Raw genomic sequence first — 21,297 nt, 5'->3', positions numbered from 1 at the left:
TCGATCCGTGTCTCCCCATGGGGGAATAAAAAACAGTAATTCGTTATCCTACGTGTTTTGGAGGTAATGTCCTCCTTCCTCAGCGATTTCGGTCGGCCAGCGGTTCATAGTCTTTTATAGGCGAGTGTAAATGCCCTATGGTTACCTCTAATCAGGACACCTGATAGAGCTTTTTCCGGTTGAGGATAATTGAACAATCTCACTATTCATACCAGTAGGTCTGAGAGTATTTAGTTGGAAGATCCACCTGCTTTCAGCTCATGACATTAAGTGTGCTAAATTTCCTTTTCTCTACGTTCTGACATATCCAGGAACGGTCCATCTATGCCTAGAAAAGCATAGGAGAATTTTTTTTCATGTAGGATTCAATTCATCTAACATAGAGGATATCTATTCTAATTATATTTATTAATTTAGCTACGGACATGGAGATTCATTAGTGCCTTTAACCTGTATTTGAATTTTGCATAGTATTTTACGCACATAGCCATAGACTGCGACGTTTTATGCAGATTGGTATTCTCTGTTTGTGAAAAGGATAGCGCTATTGCAATTTGAGTTTTACATACAGAATGTTCTTTTCCTTCACCCCAGCAGTAAAGGGAGCCGCCTCACATTAGCTGCCTGCACAGTTTGCTTGCCAGCCTGACATCGGTCGCATGAGTTTTGGTTTATACCAGTATGTTTGCTCAGACCCTCGGACCTGGCAGACAGTGGGGTTTTGTCATAGGAATAAGAAGCATAAGACTACTCTGCTATTACTGTTAATGAGTGAATTGCTGTGAATTTTTACTCTCTTGAATATCAGCACTAAGAGTCATATACATGTGTTTTGCCTTCCAGCTGTACACAGTTGTCCAACATGTGAAGCACTTCAATGATGTGGTGGAGTTTGGTGAAAATCAGGAGTTCACGGATGATATCGAGTATCTGCTGAGTGGATTGAAGAGTAATCAGCCCATAAACACAAGATGCCTTAGGTGAGATGAAACTACACCTGCCTTTATACTGGCAGCTTTCTGGGATGGCAGACACATTGTGAGATGTCTGGCAGTGTGTATGTGACCCTACCGATTGTTTAGTTCCCATACACAATGTAAGTGTTACTAGTGCAAAATATGAGTGGTAACTAGGGTTGAGCGAGTATGTTCTGTCCGAGGATGCTCGGGCCGAGCTCCGAGTATTTATAGCTGCTCGATGATGAGGTTAAATCGTTCCCGTGTGCATGATTTGCAACTGTTTGACAGCTTTATTACATGTGAGGGATGTGTAAGAAATAGACATTCCTCACATGTAATAAAGCTGTCAAACAGTTGCAAATCATGCACACGGGAGCGATTCAACCTCATCACTGAGCAGCTATAAATACTCGGAGCTCGGCCCAAGCATACTCAGCGAAAGGGTTAATAGAACATACTCGCTCAACACTAGTGGTAACAGCTCAGCTAGGAGCAGTAGACCGTAGTAAGTCAGAAAAAGCCCCCCGAGTGCTGGTGTGTATGGCACCTAAACTTCAACTTCTCTACTACATAAGTCACTATAGAGTTATCTAATATCGGTCTCCATGACCAAGCCGCATGTCACTGCAATGTCGAGGGCTGGCTGGCATGGTCTGGAGAGCAATCCCACTAGACTCCTGATCATACTGTCTGAAGAGGTTTGCCTTTCCCTAGTTCAGTATATCTGGGCATCTGAAGACAAAGTGAGGTCCACGAAGACCTGGTTTGTGGAGTACCTAGGACGGCCTGAGCATATTGTGAACACTGAATGCCAGCCAGCCCTTCTCCAGCATCAGTGACTGACCTCGCAGACGCTCTACCTGAATGGCCACAAATCCCTACAGACGGACGTTAGAATCTTCTGGAAAGACTCGGCATAGCTGCAAGAGGGGCTCCACTTAATTTCTATGGTTTCTTCATGGAATGTCCATGAATGGCGTGTAGATGTCCACATACTTTTATCTGTCTGTTGCATGTGGGAATCTGTATTTATGTAGTATTCTTACCATTTTCTTGACTATACAGGTTTTTTTCAGACTTTTGCGTTTGTGTTTTCCTCTCTTTCCAAGATCATATTTTTTTCCTTTGACATAGCCCTATGGTGGCTTGTTCTTTTATTTTATTTTTTTAAAAGGTTTTACTCTTTACGACAATAATTGCCATTACAGCAATACCCAAGTTGTATACAGACAGATCACGCACATGAGTGAACTCTAAGGTCATGCTTGTACTCTTCAGAGCCCTGTTCTCCAGATCTTGGGGTCCCAGTGGTCAAGCATTTATCACTTATTTATTTTGCATAGGTGATAACTTATTAACTTAATACAAACCCATTAATAACCATGGCTTAACAATATACCAAATATCTAAGCTCAGCTTGATTGAAGCAGGTTCATTAATAGTATTAAATCTTTTAAATTTACTGATCCATTTCTGCTGCAAACTAATAGATACATTTATAATTTATATCTCTATAGAGAGATGGAAAGTAGTGGGAGCGTGCTGCTGATATTCTGCTAGGACGTTCTCCATCAGTTACGATCTCTAATTTGGCTTGTTTGTGAGTTCTGCTCTGGAAATTGGCCATTACATTGCATCCCCTGGAATCAATACCTTCCATTGACTTCTGTCGAGAACTTGGCTCTCCAATAAGTGCAGAGTGTTGATGTTTCGTTCATGGTGTCCTTTTAAAGCCTAGTTATCGGATATCGCCCTCTTCTTCTTTTACGTTGGTTTTCTAACTGAGGTGCCAAAAAGTGACATGTAATGAAGACTGGATTGAAATAAGTTTTGCTTTTATTACATGATCACAAAAGGCATACTTTGTGATTTTTTTTCTTTTTTTTTTCCCCACTTTAGATGGCACTGGCTTATTGCTTGTATGTTACATCACATTATTGGTTGAGAAGTGGTTTTATACAACATGTGTCTTTATTTTTCAGTGTTATCAGCTTGGCAACTAAGTGTGCAATGCCAAGTTTCCGAATGCACCTGCGAGCACATGGGATGGTAGCCATGGTCTTTAAAACACTGGATGATAGTCAGCATCACCCGGTAAATCTTCATCTTCTTTTTTTGTGCTAAAGCATCGCAACAGTCTGTACATCTGTAGATACAACTTTGTAGTAATCACAGCAACACTGACTTGAGTACAGTCCATAGTTGAGACTGGCTGCTAAGCCACTGTTAACATGTTTGTTTAGTTTTTTTCTTGTTTTTTTTTTTATTAATTATTGTTCTCTCATCAGAATTTAGCACTTTGTACCGCTGCACTCATGTACATACTCAGCAGAGACCGTTTAAACATGGACCTTGACCGAGCAAGTCTAGACCTTATGATCAGACTTCTAGAAATGGAGCAAGATACCACCTCCTGGCACATGAATGAGAAGGATATGAACAAAATAAAAGAGAAAATTAGGAAGCTCTGTGAAACAGTCCACAACAAACATCTAGACTTGGAAAACATCACGGTAAGTTGTGTCTATGGTGTGCTGTGGTACTCTATTCAACTGCTGTTTGTTAGGAGTCACCATATACTGCACATACATGTGGTCTGCTCAGACCCGAGCGCTGAACAGTCAGGTCTCCAGGATGAGAAGTGTGACATCAGGAGCAAATGCCTGTTCTCCAGAAATCCATAAAAGGTAACCTTTATAACTACACAAATAACACTTAAATGTGCTCATCAAAAAGCATCATAGCTGGTGTGTATCCCTCCAGTTGTTTGTTGGTAGCCATCACTTATGATGAATATTACATACTGGATGGCAGACTTTCAGGTTTGTGCTGTTGATGGTTTTTCTTCACAAACTAATGACTAGAATAAATAGAAGTTTTACAAATGCTACAAAAAGACTTGTATGAGGCCTCTCGATAGCTGTGGCTTCAAACTATTTAAAGGGAATTTCTGTGTTTAGGAAAGTTATGTTTCCAGGTCTGCTTTACTCTACTCCCCAGGTCCAGTGCTGAATCACCACTACTGCCCTGGTGGTGGTTGTCTAGCTCTGACATCAAGACAGCGCTGCAGCCAATCTGTAACCTCAGTCACTCGTGCTGTTTACATTTGCAGAGATACTGAGCTCCCTGTTTCACCGCAGCACTGTTGATATGACATCTGCGCTGTGGACAATAACGGGTGCCAGGGCTGCATTGTGGACTCAGCATTGGACCCGAGGAGTGCGAGTAAAGCAGAGTTTTGCTTAATTTTTTATTTTTTTTTTATATATATAAACATACTGATTACACAACTTTCCTGAAAATGGAAAACCCCTGTAACTCAAATGGTAAGAAATTCAAACACACTACATAATAATAATTTTATTTCTATAGCGCCAACATATTCTGCAGCACTTTAGATTTTAGAAGGGACTTATACAGACTGTAAAATACATTACTGAATAACAATAATCACATAAATTAACACATAGCAAGAGGAGTGAGGGCCCTGGTCTCAAGCTTACAACCTATGAGGTAATAGGGGAGACACGAAAGGTGGATGGTACATAAATGAAACTTCACCATGATGAACGTCTGCTATAGGTTAATACCACTTTTCCGTATATAATATTTATTCTTACTTTTCAGAGTGGCCATCTAGCTATGGAGACTTTGTTATCTTTGACCTCCAAGCGTGCAGGAGATTGGTTTAAAGAAGAGCTTAGACTTTTAGGCGGACTGGACCATATAGTAGATAAAGGTATGTTTCATAGAATAAAATGACTGGTAGCTAAGCCAAATTACAAAAAATGGAATTCTATAATATTTCTTATATTGACTACAGAGATGGTTAATATATAGTGCATGTCTTTTTACTCAATAGCTTTCCCAGTACCTTGATTTAGTTGTCTTTTTAGCCCCTTACTCCCCTTATTCCAAGGGCTATGACTTTATTTTTCTGTAGAGATAGATTTGAGGGCTTGTTTTTGCGTCCTGAGCCGATGGTTTTTATTGATATTTTGGTGTAGATACTATGTTTTGATCGCCTCTTACTACATTTTGTGTTGTTACAGTGGCCAACAAAAGGCAATTCTTACTGTTTTTGATTTTTTTTTTCTAGTTACTCAGTTTACTAATTGGATTAATTCTATATTTTTGACAGATCAGACTTTTACTAATGTAGTGATACCCAAATGTGTATTTTCTTTATTTTCTTTAATTTTTAAATGTGTGTGTGTGTGTGTGTTAGTGTTACAAATACAGTGGGAAAAGAATGGAAAAAAAAATTTGGAAGTTTTTTTTTTTTCACTTTGTTAGTCCCCTTCAAAGACTTGAACCTGTGACCATCCCTTCACTTGTGCTTTATTCAGCAATGCCACAGTATTTCTGTATATAGCAGAGATCACTGTCTCCTTTTGAACACAAGCCATGGGCTGCCATTCACAGGAGAATAGTAATTCTGGTCACAGAGGTCTTCAGAAGACCACATGGCAATCCATCGGTGCCCCGCGATCGCGTTATGGGTGTGCCGATGGGTGCATACAATGATGTGCCCCCTTGCTGGCATGCTGTCAGTACAGTCTGTCAGATATTTACAGCAGCATTTAACAGGTTAACTGCCAGGGGCAGAGCTCCGTTCCACCCTCTGCTGCTAGAGGCAGATGATTGCTGATTATCACAGCCAACATCTGCTGGTAAAGATGTGGGATCAGCGTGTGAGCCCTCATGGAGTCGGCATATGACTTACCAGTACATCATATGTTGGGAATGGGTTAAGAGACCTTTCCACCCTACAGTTAAGATTAAACTGCCTAATGTGAACCAAGGTCAGTACAAATAGGAAAGTTCTCAGGAACTTGACAAATGATAAGCACTTCTGTAGAGGGTGACTGGAATAGAACGCTCTAAGGCTGTGTGCCCACGTAGCGTTTTTAAAGCGTTTATGCTGCGGAATTTCCGCAGCGGAAACGCGTGTGAAACGCTAGGTAATCCGCACCCCATGGTCCCCAAGGGGATTCCGCATGTTCTATGCACATGCTGCGGATTTTTCCACAGCGTTTATGCTGCGTACAAAAATCCGCAGCATGTCATTTAATTTTGCGGAAGCGCAGCGGAACTCCCGCCATTGACTTGCATTGAGACGCACAGAAACCGCGACTGTACATTTGTACAAGCGGCTTCTATGCGTCTCTATGTGCGGATGGTACCCAGTTCTGGAGGAGAGGAGACTCTCATCCAGACCTGGGTACCATTGTACCTGTAAAAAAAGAATAAAATAACAAATAAAGTTTATACTCACCTGTCCGGCGTCTTTTCTCTGAATGCCAGCAGCGCTGAAGGACCTTCGGTGACGTCACAGTCATGTGACCGCAGGCCCTTCACCGCTCTGTCTCGCGATATGCCGGCAGCCGGGAACCAGACAGGAACGAGCGCTGCAGCCACGCCGGGGCCTCGGGGGTGAGTATAGCTTTATTTGTTTTAATTTTTACGGTTCACACTGTATAAATCCATGCTGTTTGCATGGATTTATACAGTGTGACCTAGTTGTCAAGCACTTTCCAAGTGATGCTATCGCCTGGAAAGCGCTTGTCAATCTGCATGCGGAAACGCATGTGGATCCGCTTGTATTCTGCAGGAAAAACGCATGCACAATCTGCATGCGTTTTTTTCTGCCAGGGAGATGCAGAAATTTTCTGCTTCATTTCTGCATCGTGGGCACATAGCCTAAATCACCTTGCGAATTTACAGAGACCCATGACAAGAGTAGGACATAGCTGTATGGCTGTTAGAAAAACGTGAAACAAAGCCGGGTAATGGGCTTTTATTACCTAATGCTATGGTTAAAGGTGTTTTTTCATCTGTATAATTGGGGGACTCAGAGACCATGGGCTGTAGCTGCAGCCTGTAGGAGGGGGGCATTAAGTACCGGTAGTTAGTGTTTGCTCTTACCACCAGCTATCCTCCTGCCTGCATGCAGTGAGCTAAATCTGTTGTTTAGCTTATTTTCCATAGGGTTCACACCTTCTGTTTTGGAAGGTTGAATGACTTTTATACTCAATTCTGATAAAGAGCTCACTGTTACCCTCATTGAGGAGAGCGAGCAATGTGGAGTACCCTCATTGTCCACTGACCTCCTTTAGGGCCTGTGTACATGTTGAAGATTTGTCCCAAAACTTGAAGGATTTCCTAGTGGCCGCAAAGTGAATGTGATTCCTGTGGTCTTATACACACATTGCTTACTTTTGACTTGCAGATTTAAATCTGCAGCATGTCAGTTCTTTCAGCGTCTTTGCTGCATATTTAACCGATAATGAGTGGGGAAAAATTTGCACCAAGTATTTAACGTGTGCACATACACTATGGAAGGGAAAAGTTGTCCTGCTAGGGGGTTCGCCTGTGCCCCACCTTCGTTTTCCCTCCTACAATTGCTGCTTTTTCCATAGATGTTGGTAATTTTGACTTAGAGTAATACCTGTTCCATCCTTTTTAACGAGGTGGTCCACTACAATCTTGTGCACATATTTTTAAACCACTAAAATAAGTATTTTTCAAATACATTCTTTTTTCATATTTGCCTGTGAGCAGCACTATCTCTGCTTACTCAGTGCTGATCACATGACTCTGGCTGCAGTCGCCACTGATATCCGGTGATGTCACATCAACTTCTGGACTCTGGAAGTTGAGGTTACGTCACCGAGACGTGACCCAGTCTCACACAAACTGCGGCCACTCCGCCTGATTAACTGGGCTGTGGGCGATGTGTCACTGGACGTCACAGTCCAGTATTTTCCTCTCTCTTCTGCATTCATTGGCACATGATAGCAGGGCTCTGCCAATGAAAGCCGAGAAGAAGAGGAAAATCTTCCACAGCGCGTTCAATACTGGGCTGTGATGTGCGGTGAAACGCAGCCCAGGGCCCAGTCAATCAGGGGGAGAGGCAGCAGTCTGTGAGACTAGGTCACGCCTCGGTGATGTAACCTCAACTTCCAGAGTCTGGAATTTGACATGACATCACTGGATATCAGTGGTGGCTGCAGCCAGAGGTCACGTGATCGGCACTGAGCGAGCAGAGATAGCGCCACTCACAGGCAAATATGAAATAAAACATGTATTTGAGAAAAACACTTATTTCAATGGTTTAAATCTATGTGCACAATAAAGATTGTCTTCTTTTAACACATCAGGAATTTCCTCAGCAGTAATTTAGGTCTTCGACATGTCTCTTTATTCCTCAGTTATTTAAACAATTTTAATTTTTTCTATGTAATTAACTCTTAAAGCCCAATTCGTCTAGTAATTTGCAACAGTTTTCTGGCATGAAACGCCTTGAAATGTTGTTAAATTTTTGCACCATTCAAAATAGTGCAAAAATGTTATTTGACAGTCTTCTGCCAGTCCTGGCCAACTCCGGCAAACTGGACGAAACTTGGCCGGTGCATGGTGAGGCCTGCTTAACAAATTCATAAAACTTTTTGAGCAATATAAGATGTTTACAATATTTGTGATGGCTTCACTATAGGTGAGGAGAGGAACCCATTATCAAGCCTCCCATTATCAAGCCTTTAAAAATGATTGGCTTATCCTTAGAGTATGCCATCAGTATATGGCATATTGATTGATATGTGGGCATTACCCTCTTCAACATTTGCAGCTGATCAGAGGGGCTGCCGATAAATGGGGCCCCAACAATATGATATTAAAGGGCTATACATACTGCAGAATGATCATGAATGAGGATTCTTAGGAACGTTCTTTCTAGGATTATCATGCAGTCTAAACAGGTTGCTTACGACTTGATGAACGAGTGAAGCACTTGTTCATTGGTGAGATGTGTAAGCAGGCCCTGCGCTGCTGAGAACAATGGCTGCCTATGCACACAGAGCAGTCTGTTACTGATTGTTCTATGCACATCTGAAGTGGGGTTGGACTGTGTAAGTATACTTTCACATTGCGCTTTTCTCCACGTTCGTGGGCCCTGTCGGAGATTGCGTCTGAACCTCCCTGCAATACAGTATTCCGGCAGGACCATAGACTCTAATGGTGCTGACAGAGCGAACGTGCTCTCTGACGTGCATCATTTTTAGGCGTATGCGTTAGTGTTGAGTGAGTATGTCTGATTAACCCTTTCGGCGAGCACGCTCGGGTGCTCGCCCAGTATTTTGGCGTGCTTGGTATTTATTTTACTGTCGCCGTGGCTGCAATTGTCACGGCTTTTAGACAGCTGTGACATGCACAGGCAATCTTCATGTGTCACAGCTGTCTTAACAGCCGTGACACTTGCAGCCAGGGCGACTGTAAAAGAAATGCTGAGCACGCCAAAATACTCGGCGAGCACCCGAGCCTGATTGCCGAAAGGGTTAATGAGACATACTTGCTCAACACTAGTATACGCCTACTGGAGGTGGACACCCAGACGCAGTCTACTACATCTAAGTATCCTCCTCCAGTAGGCGTATATTTGAAAATGATGCATGTCAGAGTCCACGCTCACTCTGCCGGCACCATTAATCTATGGCACTGTCGGCACATACGTCTGAATCCCGTATTATGGGGAGGTTCGGGCGCAATCCCCGACTAGACCCACGAACGTGGCGAAAAGTGTAATGTGAAAGCATCCTAAGCCTGAAGCAGTTAAAAGAAGTAAGAAAAAACAGAACATGTGCATTATCTCCATTCTCTGTAGCTGCTTTTTATCGCTTTTTCAGGTGGAATCCTCCTGATGTTGTGTGCTCATACCCTTCAGCATTATGTCAGCTGCTATCCAGCACTTCTGCTCAGTATCCCCACATCCCAGTCTACAGACAGTAATCCCTAATCTAGGATTTCTCCGCACTCAGCTGATTTGTGGCAGAAATGTCTGTAGCTCTGTTTATCTGAGCGAGGCTTGCAGAACAGCATGAAACAGATGGATGGGACTGGTTTTCATTGGCTGGAAATTTCTCCAACAAATCTGTCCTGTGTGAATATATTCTTATTAGCCAAGGGGCATGGCTCCTAAAGAATCCCATGTTCTAGTTTTCAGAAACCCACTGATGTCTTCTAATATAGCACTATGACATAGACATTGATAAGATATGTAACAGATGAAGTGTATTGCATGTCCTTGACTAGAATACAGCAATAACATTTTTTTCCCTGACAGTTAAAGAATGTGTGAATCATCTGGACAATGATGAAGATCAGGAAATATTAGTTGCAGTTTTGTGGGGAGCTGAAAGATGCTTAAGAGTTTTGGAGAGTGTAAGTAACTTTATATAAATGCATTAGAATTACAATGTGTTCTGTGTATCTGGTGAATTCTATAAAAATGTTCATACTATTGCTAAGATGCACAAATGCCAAACTTGGTGGTCAAATGAGGAAACTATTTGTAGCACAAACTGATTGCATTAACTAACTCTTTAAAAAAATGCATGTGACCTTTTTTTTTTTTTTTTTTTTTTATGATTTGACATATTTTATCAGAAGGTAAACAGTAATGCAGAGAACACGGGTATAAGGACTACTGTACACGTTAGATGGCTGTCTGCCGAATGATGGTTTGGCCAATCGTTCGACCTTCTTTCCCATACACAGAAGCTCTTGTTCAACCGAGCACACCTTTGTTGTCTGTCGGTGGATTTTCTTTGATTGACAATAAGACAGACTGTTTCGATATTTCCGGCCCCGATAAATTGTTGGGGGCTCCCTTTCACATTATCGACAAGTTCGGCCAACATTCGTCTGGATGGAGGACTTTTTTTTTAAGTTTCCTCCTAATACCTATCATTCTTGACCTAGGATAGAGCGTTTGGGTTTACGCATGTCTGATTTTCTCCAGAAGACGCAGCAGTTTTGAACTCCTGATTCAACATTTGATTTCTAGTCACAAGTTGGATGATCTTTTGTTATTGATTGAACAATGCGGAAAATGAAAAGTTCTCCATGATGCTCTTTTTCTTCTGCTTTCTATTCAAAATGCAGACACACATCAGAACCCAGACGGATCCCATAATAATTAATGGGGCTCTCTGCTTCCCTTTGCACCAGTTATGAGATGATCCACTTTAGACATGAATTCCATTTTGCTTTTCGTGAAACAGAATAGTCACACGGAATGTACAAAGGCACATGTGAATGTAGCCCAAGACATTTATGAGACATCTGACTGTGCCTGTGGACAGGAGAAGGGATGCAGGTCTTGCATATATCCACAATTTATGGGTGATTAGAAAAAATCCATTACTCTACATGGAGCCACTGTAAGTTTTCGTTCCTCCTCTTTTACAGCTGGTCCATTTTGGCTCCAGCAAATCAACATGGGCCCCTAAAACCTCATTCTCACAATATGTGCACAATTGTGCATGTTCCCAAGTAGCTACCTGAACGTCCCTAAAATTTTAGAATTGACCCAGTGAACTCTTTCAGGTTAATATTGTATATGTATAAATCTTCGATGATTACGTGAAAAAAAAATGGTAACCTCAATCCAGGAAATTGAAAAGGGATTTGGGTTTACTCAGGTTTGTTCTGGACCACTTGAGAATTTCATAGTGCTGCTTCCTCTTTTTGGAGATGTGGGATTGTTCTCCAGAAGCTTTGCACCCTTACTGCTCTATTACTACAGTTTCATTATTACTTGATGTGTAACAGGTGTACAGTAAAATGAATGCAAAAGTTCCTGAAGTTCTCGCAGGGCATGATGTACAAGGATGACGCGTAGATCTGCCAGTTCTCTGAATGCTGAGCTCTGTATAATCCAATCCATACCACTGATTGGCAGCTTTCTACCTATGTACATTGTATACTGAAAGCTACCAAATGGTGGTGGGGGCTGGTTTATACAGAGCTCCTGAATTTGCTAGCCTACCTAGCAGCATGTTAACTAATCTTCCAGAGAAAAAATAATTTATCAGCAGGAGATTATCACAACTACAACAAGCAGTCCAGTTAGTGACACTTTGCTAGAATCAGGGTCGCTGGAAGGTTAAAGATTTGTGGAACACCCATGTAGCTGCCAGGTGCCACTGACCTGGATGCTGGACCGGAGTCCTGTGATTCGAACTGCTCATCTGTAATCGTCACCCGTGGTGTCTCCAGTATTAGATGAGATATACAGGATGGACAACAGTGTGAGCAGCCTCTTCTTTCAACCCCTGGCATCTCCAGTATTGGATCATACAGACAGGGTGCACAGCAGTATGAGCAGCTTCTTTGTACGCCTTCACCCCTCATGTCTCCAGTATTAGATCAGACAGGGAGGGCAGCAGTGTGAGCAGCCTCTTCTTACCTCAGCACCAGTCATGTCTCTAGTATTAGATTAGACAGGACAGCAGTGTGAGCAGCCTCTTCTTACCTCAGCACCAGTCATGTCTCTAGTATTAGATTAGACAGGACAGCAGTGTGAGCAGCCTCTTCTTACCTCAGCACCAGTCATGTCTCTAGTATTAGATTAGACAGGACAGCAGTGTGAGCAGCCTCTTCTTACCTCAGCACCAGTCATGTCTCCAGTATTAGATTAGACAGGACAGCAGTGTGAGCAGCCTCTTCTTACCTCAGCACCAGTCATGTCTCTAGTATTAGATTAGACAGGACAGCAGTGTGAGCAGCCTCTTCTTACCTCAGCACCAGTCATGTCTCTAGTATTAGATTAGACAGGACAGCAGTGTGAGCAGCCTCTTCTTACCTCAGCACCAGTCATGTCTCCAGTATTAGATTAGACAGGACAGCAGTGTGAGCAGCCTCTTCTTACCTCAGCACCAGTCATGTCTCTAGTATTAGATTAGACAGGACAGCAGTGTGAGCAGCCTCTTCTTACCTCAGCACCAGTCATGTCTCTAGTATTAGATTAGACAGGACAGCAGTGTGAGCAGCCTCTTCTTACCTCAGCACCAGTCATGTCTCCAGTATTAGATCATACAGGGAGGACAGCAGTGTGAGCAGCTACTTCTTACCTCGGCACTACTCATGTCTGCAGAATTCCATGAGAATATTCACTGGATCCCATCTTCCTACACATGAAGGGGCTTAGCTTCCTACTGCACATGCTTGCAGGCTTTTGTCTTAATACACTAATAGAAACCTGTTCTAGAATAACAAGATGACAGCCATTTTAATGCAATACTAATTATCTCTCTAGACAAAATTTGTATTGTTTTTCTTATTAAAAGTATTTAGGAATTTATTTAGAGTGACATTTCCTTTAGTTCTTATTTTTTTTTCTATATCCAGAGAACCCCTTTAAACATATGTATGAAGTTTCATAGCTGGATATTTTCAGTAATTGAACACTTTCACAAAATATGCACTGTAGAGAAGTTCTACTTTTCCCAACAAGCAGGAAACAAAGTAGATTTACAATGTGTATTAGTGTTTCTCATTTTGCACATTTATGTCTCAATTTTATTTAATGGCAATAAAGTTAACAAGTAAAATGCTACTTGTTAGGTATTCTGACGTCACTTGACCGGTATTTTTTTATGCTATTCTCAGGTAACTGTGCACAATCCGGAAAACCAGAGCTACCTGATTGCATACAAAGACTCCCAGCTCATTGTGTCGTCAGCAAAGTAAGTACACCTATTACATTTAATCTCCTATTTGCCATGTGCACTTAGATCATGTGGAGTCGGACGTTATGTGGAAGGGGTTTTTTGCATTAGGATTCTTTTTTCTTTGTACAGAGCGCTTCGACACTGTGAGGAGTTCATCCAGAGATATAACCGAGCTGAAGAGAGTATCTGCATTCCTTATAACCAGTCACTTGTACACCACAGTGCGGGAGGTCACGTTGGCAAAGCCGTGGAGGACTGTATGAGGGCCATCATTGGCGTGCTGCTTAATCTAACAAATGACAATGGTATGATGGCGCATGTTTATTGGTTGATGTTCAGTGAGACTAGTGCGTTGTTACCCACCTATGATTACACAGGGGTAGCACCATCTGCGGCACTGTGACCGTGCTTACATTGAAGTGCTTGTGCTTAGTAGGCGCTTGGTCCGAAGTGATGGATAAAGCTAATGGTATGTTTGTGGTCTACAGAATGGGGCAGCACAAAGACTGGTGAGCAGGACAATCTCATAAGCACTGCAATGAACTGTGTTCTTCAAGTTCCAAAGTACCTACCTCAAGAACAGAGATTTGACATTCGAGTTTTGGTAAGTTACGATCTGTCATTGAAACGGCAAACAAGTGCTGTCATGGATTGCTTAGAATTTATTATATTGAAACTTCTTTGACATGTTGCACAAAAGCTTTTTTCTGACAGCGTTATGTAATGGGTCGTTTTTTTTTCCTTATGCATTTTTTTTCTTTTAACCCCTTCACGCCATGGCCATTTCTGGTTTTTTTTTTTTCATTTTCATTTTTTTTTCTTCCCAGAGCCATAACTTTATTTTTCTGTCATTATAGCCGTATGAGGGTTTGTTTTTTGTTGGACGAGTTGTACTTTTGAATGGCACCATTTATTTTTACCTTATAGTGTACTGGAAACCATTTCAAAACAAAGTGCAATTTCACAATTGTTTTTTTTTTTTTTTATTATTAACTATGTTCTCTATATGGTACAATGGACCTAGCAATATGATTCTCCTGGTCAGTAAGAGTGCGCAGATACCAAACATGGATATTTTTTTTTTTTTATTTAAGTAATGAAAAAAAATTCAGAAATTTTTGTATGAAAGAGAATTTTTGCATTTACCATTTTCCAAGACAGTTTTCGTTTTTCAAGATCTTTTGCGCCCTGAGCTGACGTTTTTATTGATACCATTTTGAAGTACATACAATGTTTTGATCGCCTCTTATTGCATTTTATTGCAATGTTGTGGTGGGCCGAAAAACATAATTCTGGTGGTTCAATATTTTTTCAATTGATGCTGTTTACCGATTAATTTTCTTTTATATTCTGAATGCAGCAATACCATGTATGTGTATTTTTTTATTTTCTTTAATTGTTTTAAAAGGGGGGTGATTTGAACTTTTGTGTTTTTAAATATCTGGAAAAAAAATAAAAATGTTCCCTTAGGAGACTTGAAGCTGCGGTTTCCGATCGCCTGTGCATTACATAGCAGACATCCCTATCCCCTATGAACACCAGCCACAAGCAGGTGTTTATAGGAGTATCATGATGACAGGTATGGTGGTCTTCTGCAGACCCCTGGCTGTCATGACAACCAATCGGTGCCCCCGATCACGTGACCGGGGCACTTATGGGTGGGATTTGTGATGCGTTCCTGTCTGCGTGTGTTAAATCCCACTATAAGAGACTGACAGAGGGGTTTAATTGGTTAACAGCTGTGGGTGGAGCTTCGATCCACCCATGCTGTTAAAAGCTCATGATGACTAAATAAATCAGCTGTCATTTGTGGGGAAACAACATATGACGTAAATATGTCATATGTCGTGAAGGGTTTAAAAAGACCCAGGAATAAATCCTTCTATACAGTGTTACCAATACTTAATTAGCTCATCACCAGGCTCCAGTCCTGCTCAGTTGTTGTTCAGTTTCAGCAGCCCTTTAAGTGTAATAATCATGTGCCCGTGTTTTCCCTGCTACAGTTCAGGGGCTTTATTCTGAGGCATCATATTTCTTTAAAGCCACAGAAATAAAACTGTATGGAAGCATTACTTCTAATTACCGTATATAAGCTCTTTCTGTTTAGAGCGCCATTATTAGCTTTATCAAGAAGAGTATATCCAGCCTATGAACGCCAGCGTTGCCCAGGACTCACATCCGAAGATATTTTATATTTTTTTATTTGATAAGTTATCATCTTTGGATGTGAGTCCTGGGAAGCGCTGCCGTTCATAGGCTGGATATACTCTTCTTGATTTACTCATCCTGTGTGAGCCTATGTCTGGCTCTTTCACTTGGATCCACCCGAGGCAAGCTGCAAGCCCTGTCCATTGAAAAGTATCCCAGAGGGATTTATGAGGATACACAATCTAAAGCCATATTAGTCTTGTGCATGAAATTGTGCACCCATCAAAGACTATAATATTGTGTTTACGCACTTAGGGCTCTGTGATTTGTCTGTTCTTCTCTCCCAAGCAGGTTTTTTTTCGTATTCGCTTTATAATGGCCATCCTAGGCATAGCAGGACAAATTGTGTCAGTACAGCGAGCTGCAGACTTGTGTGAGCCCTTCTTTCTGTGTTAGCTATGAGGGACATAATTGAAGCAGGGTGGTGGTGGTGGGGAGTGTTAACAGGAGAGAATGTGAGCATATTACTGGCTAGGTAGCTGTGTGTATCAAGAAAGCTCTGGAGGGCACATGGGAAGTTGTGAGGAGGAGGACTGAGAGCCAGGCTCCTGAGGGATGTCGTTTCTAACAGGGGCTCTAAGTGCTGCTGTTAGTATACCCTCAGTAGCAAACCACGTCTCCCACCGCAGGCTATATCTCATCGCTCCTCTATGGATGCTGCGGACATGATATCTGGGCTGTGATGTGCACACCTCTCCCCTGTGTCTCTCCATAGCTAGCAGGCAGAGACCGGAGGGCTCACATAAGTTTGCAGCTCACTGTACTGACACAAAACAACATTGCCTGTGCTTAGGATGTGTCTGCAGCCATTTTAACAAACCATAGTAAACTTATTAATCGCCCCCCAAGACAGGAAAAAGCCTGTATAAAGGAATTTATTATCTACTTCCAGGTGACTTTCTGCTTTTCCTCCCCTTCTTCCAAGAGCTATAATTTTTATTTTTTTTTTTCTCATCCACATTGCCATATGAAGGGTTGATTTTTCAGGGATGAGTTGTAGTTTTGATGACACCTTTAATTTTACCATTCAGTGTACTGGAAAACAAGTAAAAAGTACAGGGAAATTGTGCAAAAAAAAAAAAAAAATGCAATTCCGCCATAGGTTTTTAGGGTTTTGTTTTTACAACGTTCATTGTTCTGTTAAAAGAACCAGACAACCTGATTCTCCAGGTCACAACAATTATGGCAATGCCAAACATATGTATATAGAGTTTTATTTTTTTTAAAGGGGGTGGTCCGAAACTAATGTTCATTTTAATTCTATATCGCTATTTAGTTAAATCTCAACAGGGAATGGCCTAGTCCCTGCAGAATTGAGCATGTGATGGTTGTCCATTCTGACAGATGCTCAGTAGGCTCTTGTCACGGTACACTATTGATCTGAGTGCAGTAACAGTTTGCTCCCTTAGCTGCTCTGATGAGAAGTGATGAGCCGGCAAGGGAGTGCACTGTCACTGCACATTGTAAGGACAGAACAAGTGAGCAGAGACCAGCGCCGCACCCGCAAGTGACGTCGATGGTTTTAACGTCGGTGAAACGGCTTTCACAAACCATGTCGCTCACGTCCATAGGGGATGAAAAGTGGATGGTTAGTCCGGGAAAAACCATTCCCTCTTGACTAGTCATCCCCTAGGCCAAGCTACAATTTCATGGTGATAAAGTCATAAGACACTAAACGGGGCTTGTGTGAAAGCATATTAAAGGTTGAATAAAGACTTGGGTTGCGGGGGGGGGGGTGGGGGGGTGTTCTGTTGGAGCTGACAGGTTGCCTTTAACTTGCTACAGTGCAGGCTTCACAGCCACACAGCTCAGTGCTGTTTTACAATGTCTTTCTTGCTGCTTCCCTGTGTGTATGGTTTGTGGGCGCTATTGCAGAAGGTGGTCTCCTCCCACAAGTTAAGAGACCACTAAAAATTGGAGGTGGAGTCTTCAGAGGGGAAACTATGGAATAATGCAGGATAGAAGGCTTTTAACCCCTTAATAACATCTGACGTACTAATACGCGTCTGTGCCCTGGGACTTAAGAGCCAGACCCGTATTAGTACGTCATCGCGATCGCGCGCGCACACAGGCTGTGCAGGCGCGATCGCCGCCGGGTGTCAGCTGATTGTCACAGCTGACACCCGGTACTATGTGCAGGGAGCGGTCCTGCACCACTCCCAGCACATTAACCCCCGCGATGCTGCGATCGAAGTCGATCGCGGCATTGCGGGGGCAAGGGGAGGTGATCGGCGATACTCACCTCCTCTTCCGGCTTCCAGCGCAGTCTGCAAAGGCTTCCCGGGTGTTGCCATGACGACCCGATGTCGTCATGACAACATCCGGGTCACCAGAGAGCAGGAAGATTGCTTGGACATGCGCAGTGCATCTCCAAGCAATCTTCACACTGTGCACTTCTGACAGCCTTCATGGCATAGGGATGGTGCTCCATTCCTGTGCCATGCAGGCGATCAGAAAAAAAAAAGTGAAAGTCCCAGAGTGGGACAAAGTAATAAAGTGTATAAACTGTGTGAAAATGGAAAAAAAAAAAAAAAAAAAGTGCAAAAATATTATAAAAAAATAATACACCAAAAATAAAAATATAATGTACCCATCAATAAATATTATTATAAAAAAAAAACAATAAAAGTACACACATTTGGTATCGCCGCGTCCGGAACAATCTGACCTATAAAACTGTCCCACTAGTTAACCCCTTCAGTGAACACGGTAAAAAAAAAAAAAAAAAAAGAAACAAAAAACAATGCTTTATCACCATACCGCCAAACAAAAAGTGGAATAACACGCGATCAAAAAGACGCATATAAATAAAAATGATACCGCTGAAAACGTCATCTCGTCCCGCAAAAAACAAGCCGCCATACAGCTCCATCAGCCGAAAAATAAAAGTTATAGCTCTCAGAATAAAGCGATACTAAAAAATATTTTTTTCTATAAAATAGCTTTTATTGTGTATAAGCGCCAAAACATAGAAAAATTATACAAATGTGGTACCGCAGTAAACGTACTGACCCGAAGAATAAAGCTACCTCATCAATTTTACCACACGCGGAACAGAATAAAAAAAAAAAAAAAACAATTCCTGAATTGTTGGTTTTTGTTTATTCTGCCTCCCAAAAATCGGAATAGAAAGCGATCAAAAAATGTCACGTGCCTGAAAATGGCACCAATAACAACGTCAAGTCATCCCGCAAAAAACGAGCCGTCGCATGACTGTCTGCCAAAACCTGGAAAAATTATAGCTCTCAAAATATGGCGATGCAAAAACTAGATTTTACAAAAAATGCGTCTTTTAGTGTGTGACAGCTGTCAGTCATAAAAACCCCATATGATTCTGGCATTGCTGTAATCACACCGACCCGAAGAATAAAGTCGTCTAATCACTTATACCGCACAAGGAACGGCGTCAAAAATAAACTCTTGGGTTAGGATTGGGCTAGGGTTAGGGCTGGGGCTGGGGCTAGGGTTGTGCTGGGGCTAGGGTTGTGCTGGGGCTAGGGTTGTGCTGGGGCTAGGGTTGTGCTGGGGCTAGGGTTGTGCTGGGGCTAGGGTTGTGCTGGGGCTAGGGCTGGGGTTGGGATTTTTTTCAAAAGTAAGAAAAAAAGATGACGATATGGCGACTAGTGTTGAGAGCAAGTGCTCGCTACTTGAGTTTGCATCGGGTGCTCTGGTATGCATTGAGTATCGTGGGTATTTGAGTGACATGCTCGAGTCTCTGCCCCATATGCTTCGCGGCCAAAAAACTTTACGGGGATTGCCTGCCATGCACGAGCGATCCCCGCATGTTTTTTTTTGGGTGTCTAATAACCGTGAAACATGCGGAGCAGGGACTCGAGCATGTCACTCGAGCACACGCTGTACATGGTGCATACCTGAGTACCCGATGCAAACTCAAGTAGCGAGCACTTGCGCTCAAGAATAATGACAACTTATTCAATATGATGACCTAATGTAAACATATTCTGTGCCGTACCTCTGGGTTCAAAATGTTCACTAAACACCTTAATAAAATCCTTGAGGGGTATAGTTTCCAAAATGGGGACACTTGTGGGGGAGCTCCACTGTTTAGGCACATCACGGGCTCTCCAAACGCGACATGGTGTCCACTAACAAATTGAATGGAAAATCGGCTCAAATTGTTAGCGGACGCCATGTTGCGTTTGGAGAGCCCCTGTGTGCCCAAACATTGGAGCTCCCCCACAAGTGACCCCATTTTGGAAACTAGACCCCCCAAGGCACCTTTCTAGATGCATAGTGAGCACTTGGAACCCCCAGGTGCTTCACAAATTGATTCGTAATAATGAAAAAGTGAAAAAAAAAACACTTTTTCATTTTTATGAATCAATTTGTGAAGCACCTGGGGTTCCAAGTGCTCACTATGAATCTAGATAGGTGCCTTGGGGGGTCTAGTTTCCAAAATGGGGTCACTTGTGGGGGAGCTCCAATGTTTGGGCACACAGGGACTCTCCAAATGCAACATGATATCCGCTAACAAATTGTCGGCTCAAATTGTTAGCGGATATCATGTTGCATTTGGAGAGTCCCTGTGTACCCAAACATTGGAGCTCCCCCACAAGTGACCCTATTTTGGAAACTAGACCCCCCAAGGCACCTATCTAGATGCATAGTGAGCACTTGGAACCCCAGGTGCTTCACAAATTGATTCATAAAAATGAAAGTGTTTTTTTTTTCACTTTTTCATTATTACGAATCAATTTGTGAAGCACCTGGGGGTTCCAAGTGCTCACTATGCATCTAGAAAGGTGCCTTGGGGGGTCTAGTTTCCAAAATGGGGTCACTTGTGGGGGAGCTCCAAAGTTTGGGCACAGAGGCGCTCTCCAAACGCAATGTGGTGTCCGCTAACAATTTGAGCCGATTTTCCATTCAATTTGTTAGCGGATACCATGTTGCATTTAGAGAGTCCCTGTGTGCCCAAACATTGGAGCTCCCCCACAAGTGACCCCATTTTGGAAACTAGACCCCCCAAGGCACCTATCTAGATGCATAGTGAGCAGTTGGAACCCTCAGGTGCTTCACAAATTGATTCGAAACAATGAAAAAGTTTTTTTTTTCACTTTTTCATTATTACGAATCAATTTGTGAAGCACCTGGGGGTTCCAAGTGCTCACTATGCATCTAGTTAGGTGCCTTGGGGGCTCTAGTTTCCAAAATGGGGTCACTTGTGGGGGAGCTCCAATGTTTGGGCACACAGGGGCTCTCTAAACGCAACATGGTGTCCGCTAATTATTCAAGCAAATTTTACAATCAAAAAGTCAAATGGCGCTCCTTCCCTTCCGAGCCCTACAGTGCGCCCAAACAGTGTTTTTTCCCCAAATATTGGGTATCTGCGTGCCCAGGGGAAATTGCACAACAAATTTTGTGGTCCATTTTTTTCTTGTTACCCCTGTGAAAATAAAAAAAAAATTGGGTCTAAAGTAACATTTTTGTGAAAAAAGTTAAATGTTCATTTTTTTTCTTCCACATTCAAAAAATTCCTATGAAGCACCTGAAGGGTTAATAAAGTTCTTGAATGTGGTTTTGAGCACCTTGAGGGGTGCAGTTTTTAGAAAGGTGTCACTTTTGGGTATTTTCTGTCATAAAGACCTCTCAAAGTGACT

At 42.3% G+C, this 21,297-nt stretch overlaps 1 protein-coding gene across 4 annotated transcripts in view; it reads left to right on the top strand.

Moving 5' to 3' along the window:
* The window catches only part of WAPL (WAPL cohesin release factor), a 75,546-nt gene that overhangs the window by 35,869 nt on the left and 18,380 nt on the right, over nt 1–21,297 (top strand). For all 4 annotated transcript variants that reach the window (XM_073685866.1, XM_073685864.1, XM_073685867.1 and 1 more), the window contains 8 exons: nt 844–980; nt 2,942–3,053; nt 3,248–3,472; nt 4,587–4,698; nt 10,081–10,178; nt 13,410–13,486; nt 13,601–13,776; nt 13,960–14,075. In XM_073685866.1, the coding sequence (XP_073541967.1) occupies nt 844–980; nt 2,942–3,053; nt 3,248–3,472; nt 4,587–4,698; nt 10,081–10,178; nt 13,410–13,486; nt 13,601–13,776; nt 13,960–14,075 (1,053 nt within the window). The remainder of the gene's footprint in view (nt 1–843; nt 981–2,941; nt 3,054–3,247; nt 3,473–4,586; nt 4,699–10,080; nt 10,179–13,409; nt 13,487–13,600; nt 13,777–13,959; nt 14,076–21,297) is intronic.

Source organism: Phyllobates terribilis, unplaced genomic scaffold (assembly GCF_046119375.1).
Source record: "Phyllobates terribilis strain yellow unplaced genomic scaffold, ASM4611937v1 Scaffold_5__5_contigs__length_657084704, whole genome shotgun sequence".
NCBI lineage: Eukaryota > Metazoa > Chordata > Amphibia > Anura > Dendrobatidae > Phyllobates > Phyllobates terribilis.
Note: the sequence above shows the minus strand (reverse complement) of the source record. Positions and strands in the feature narration are given on the sequence as shown.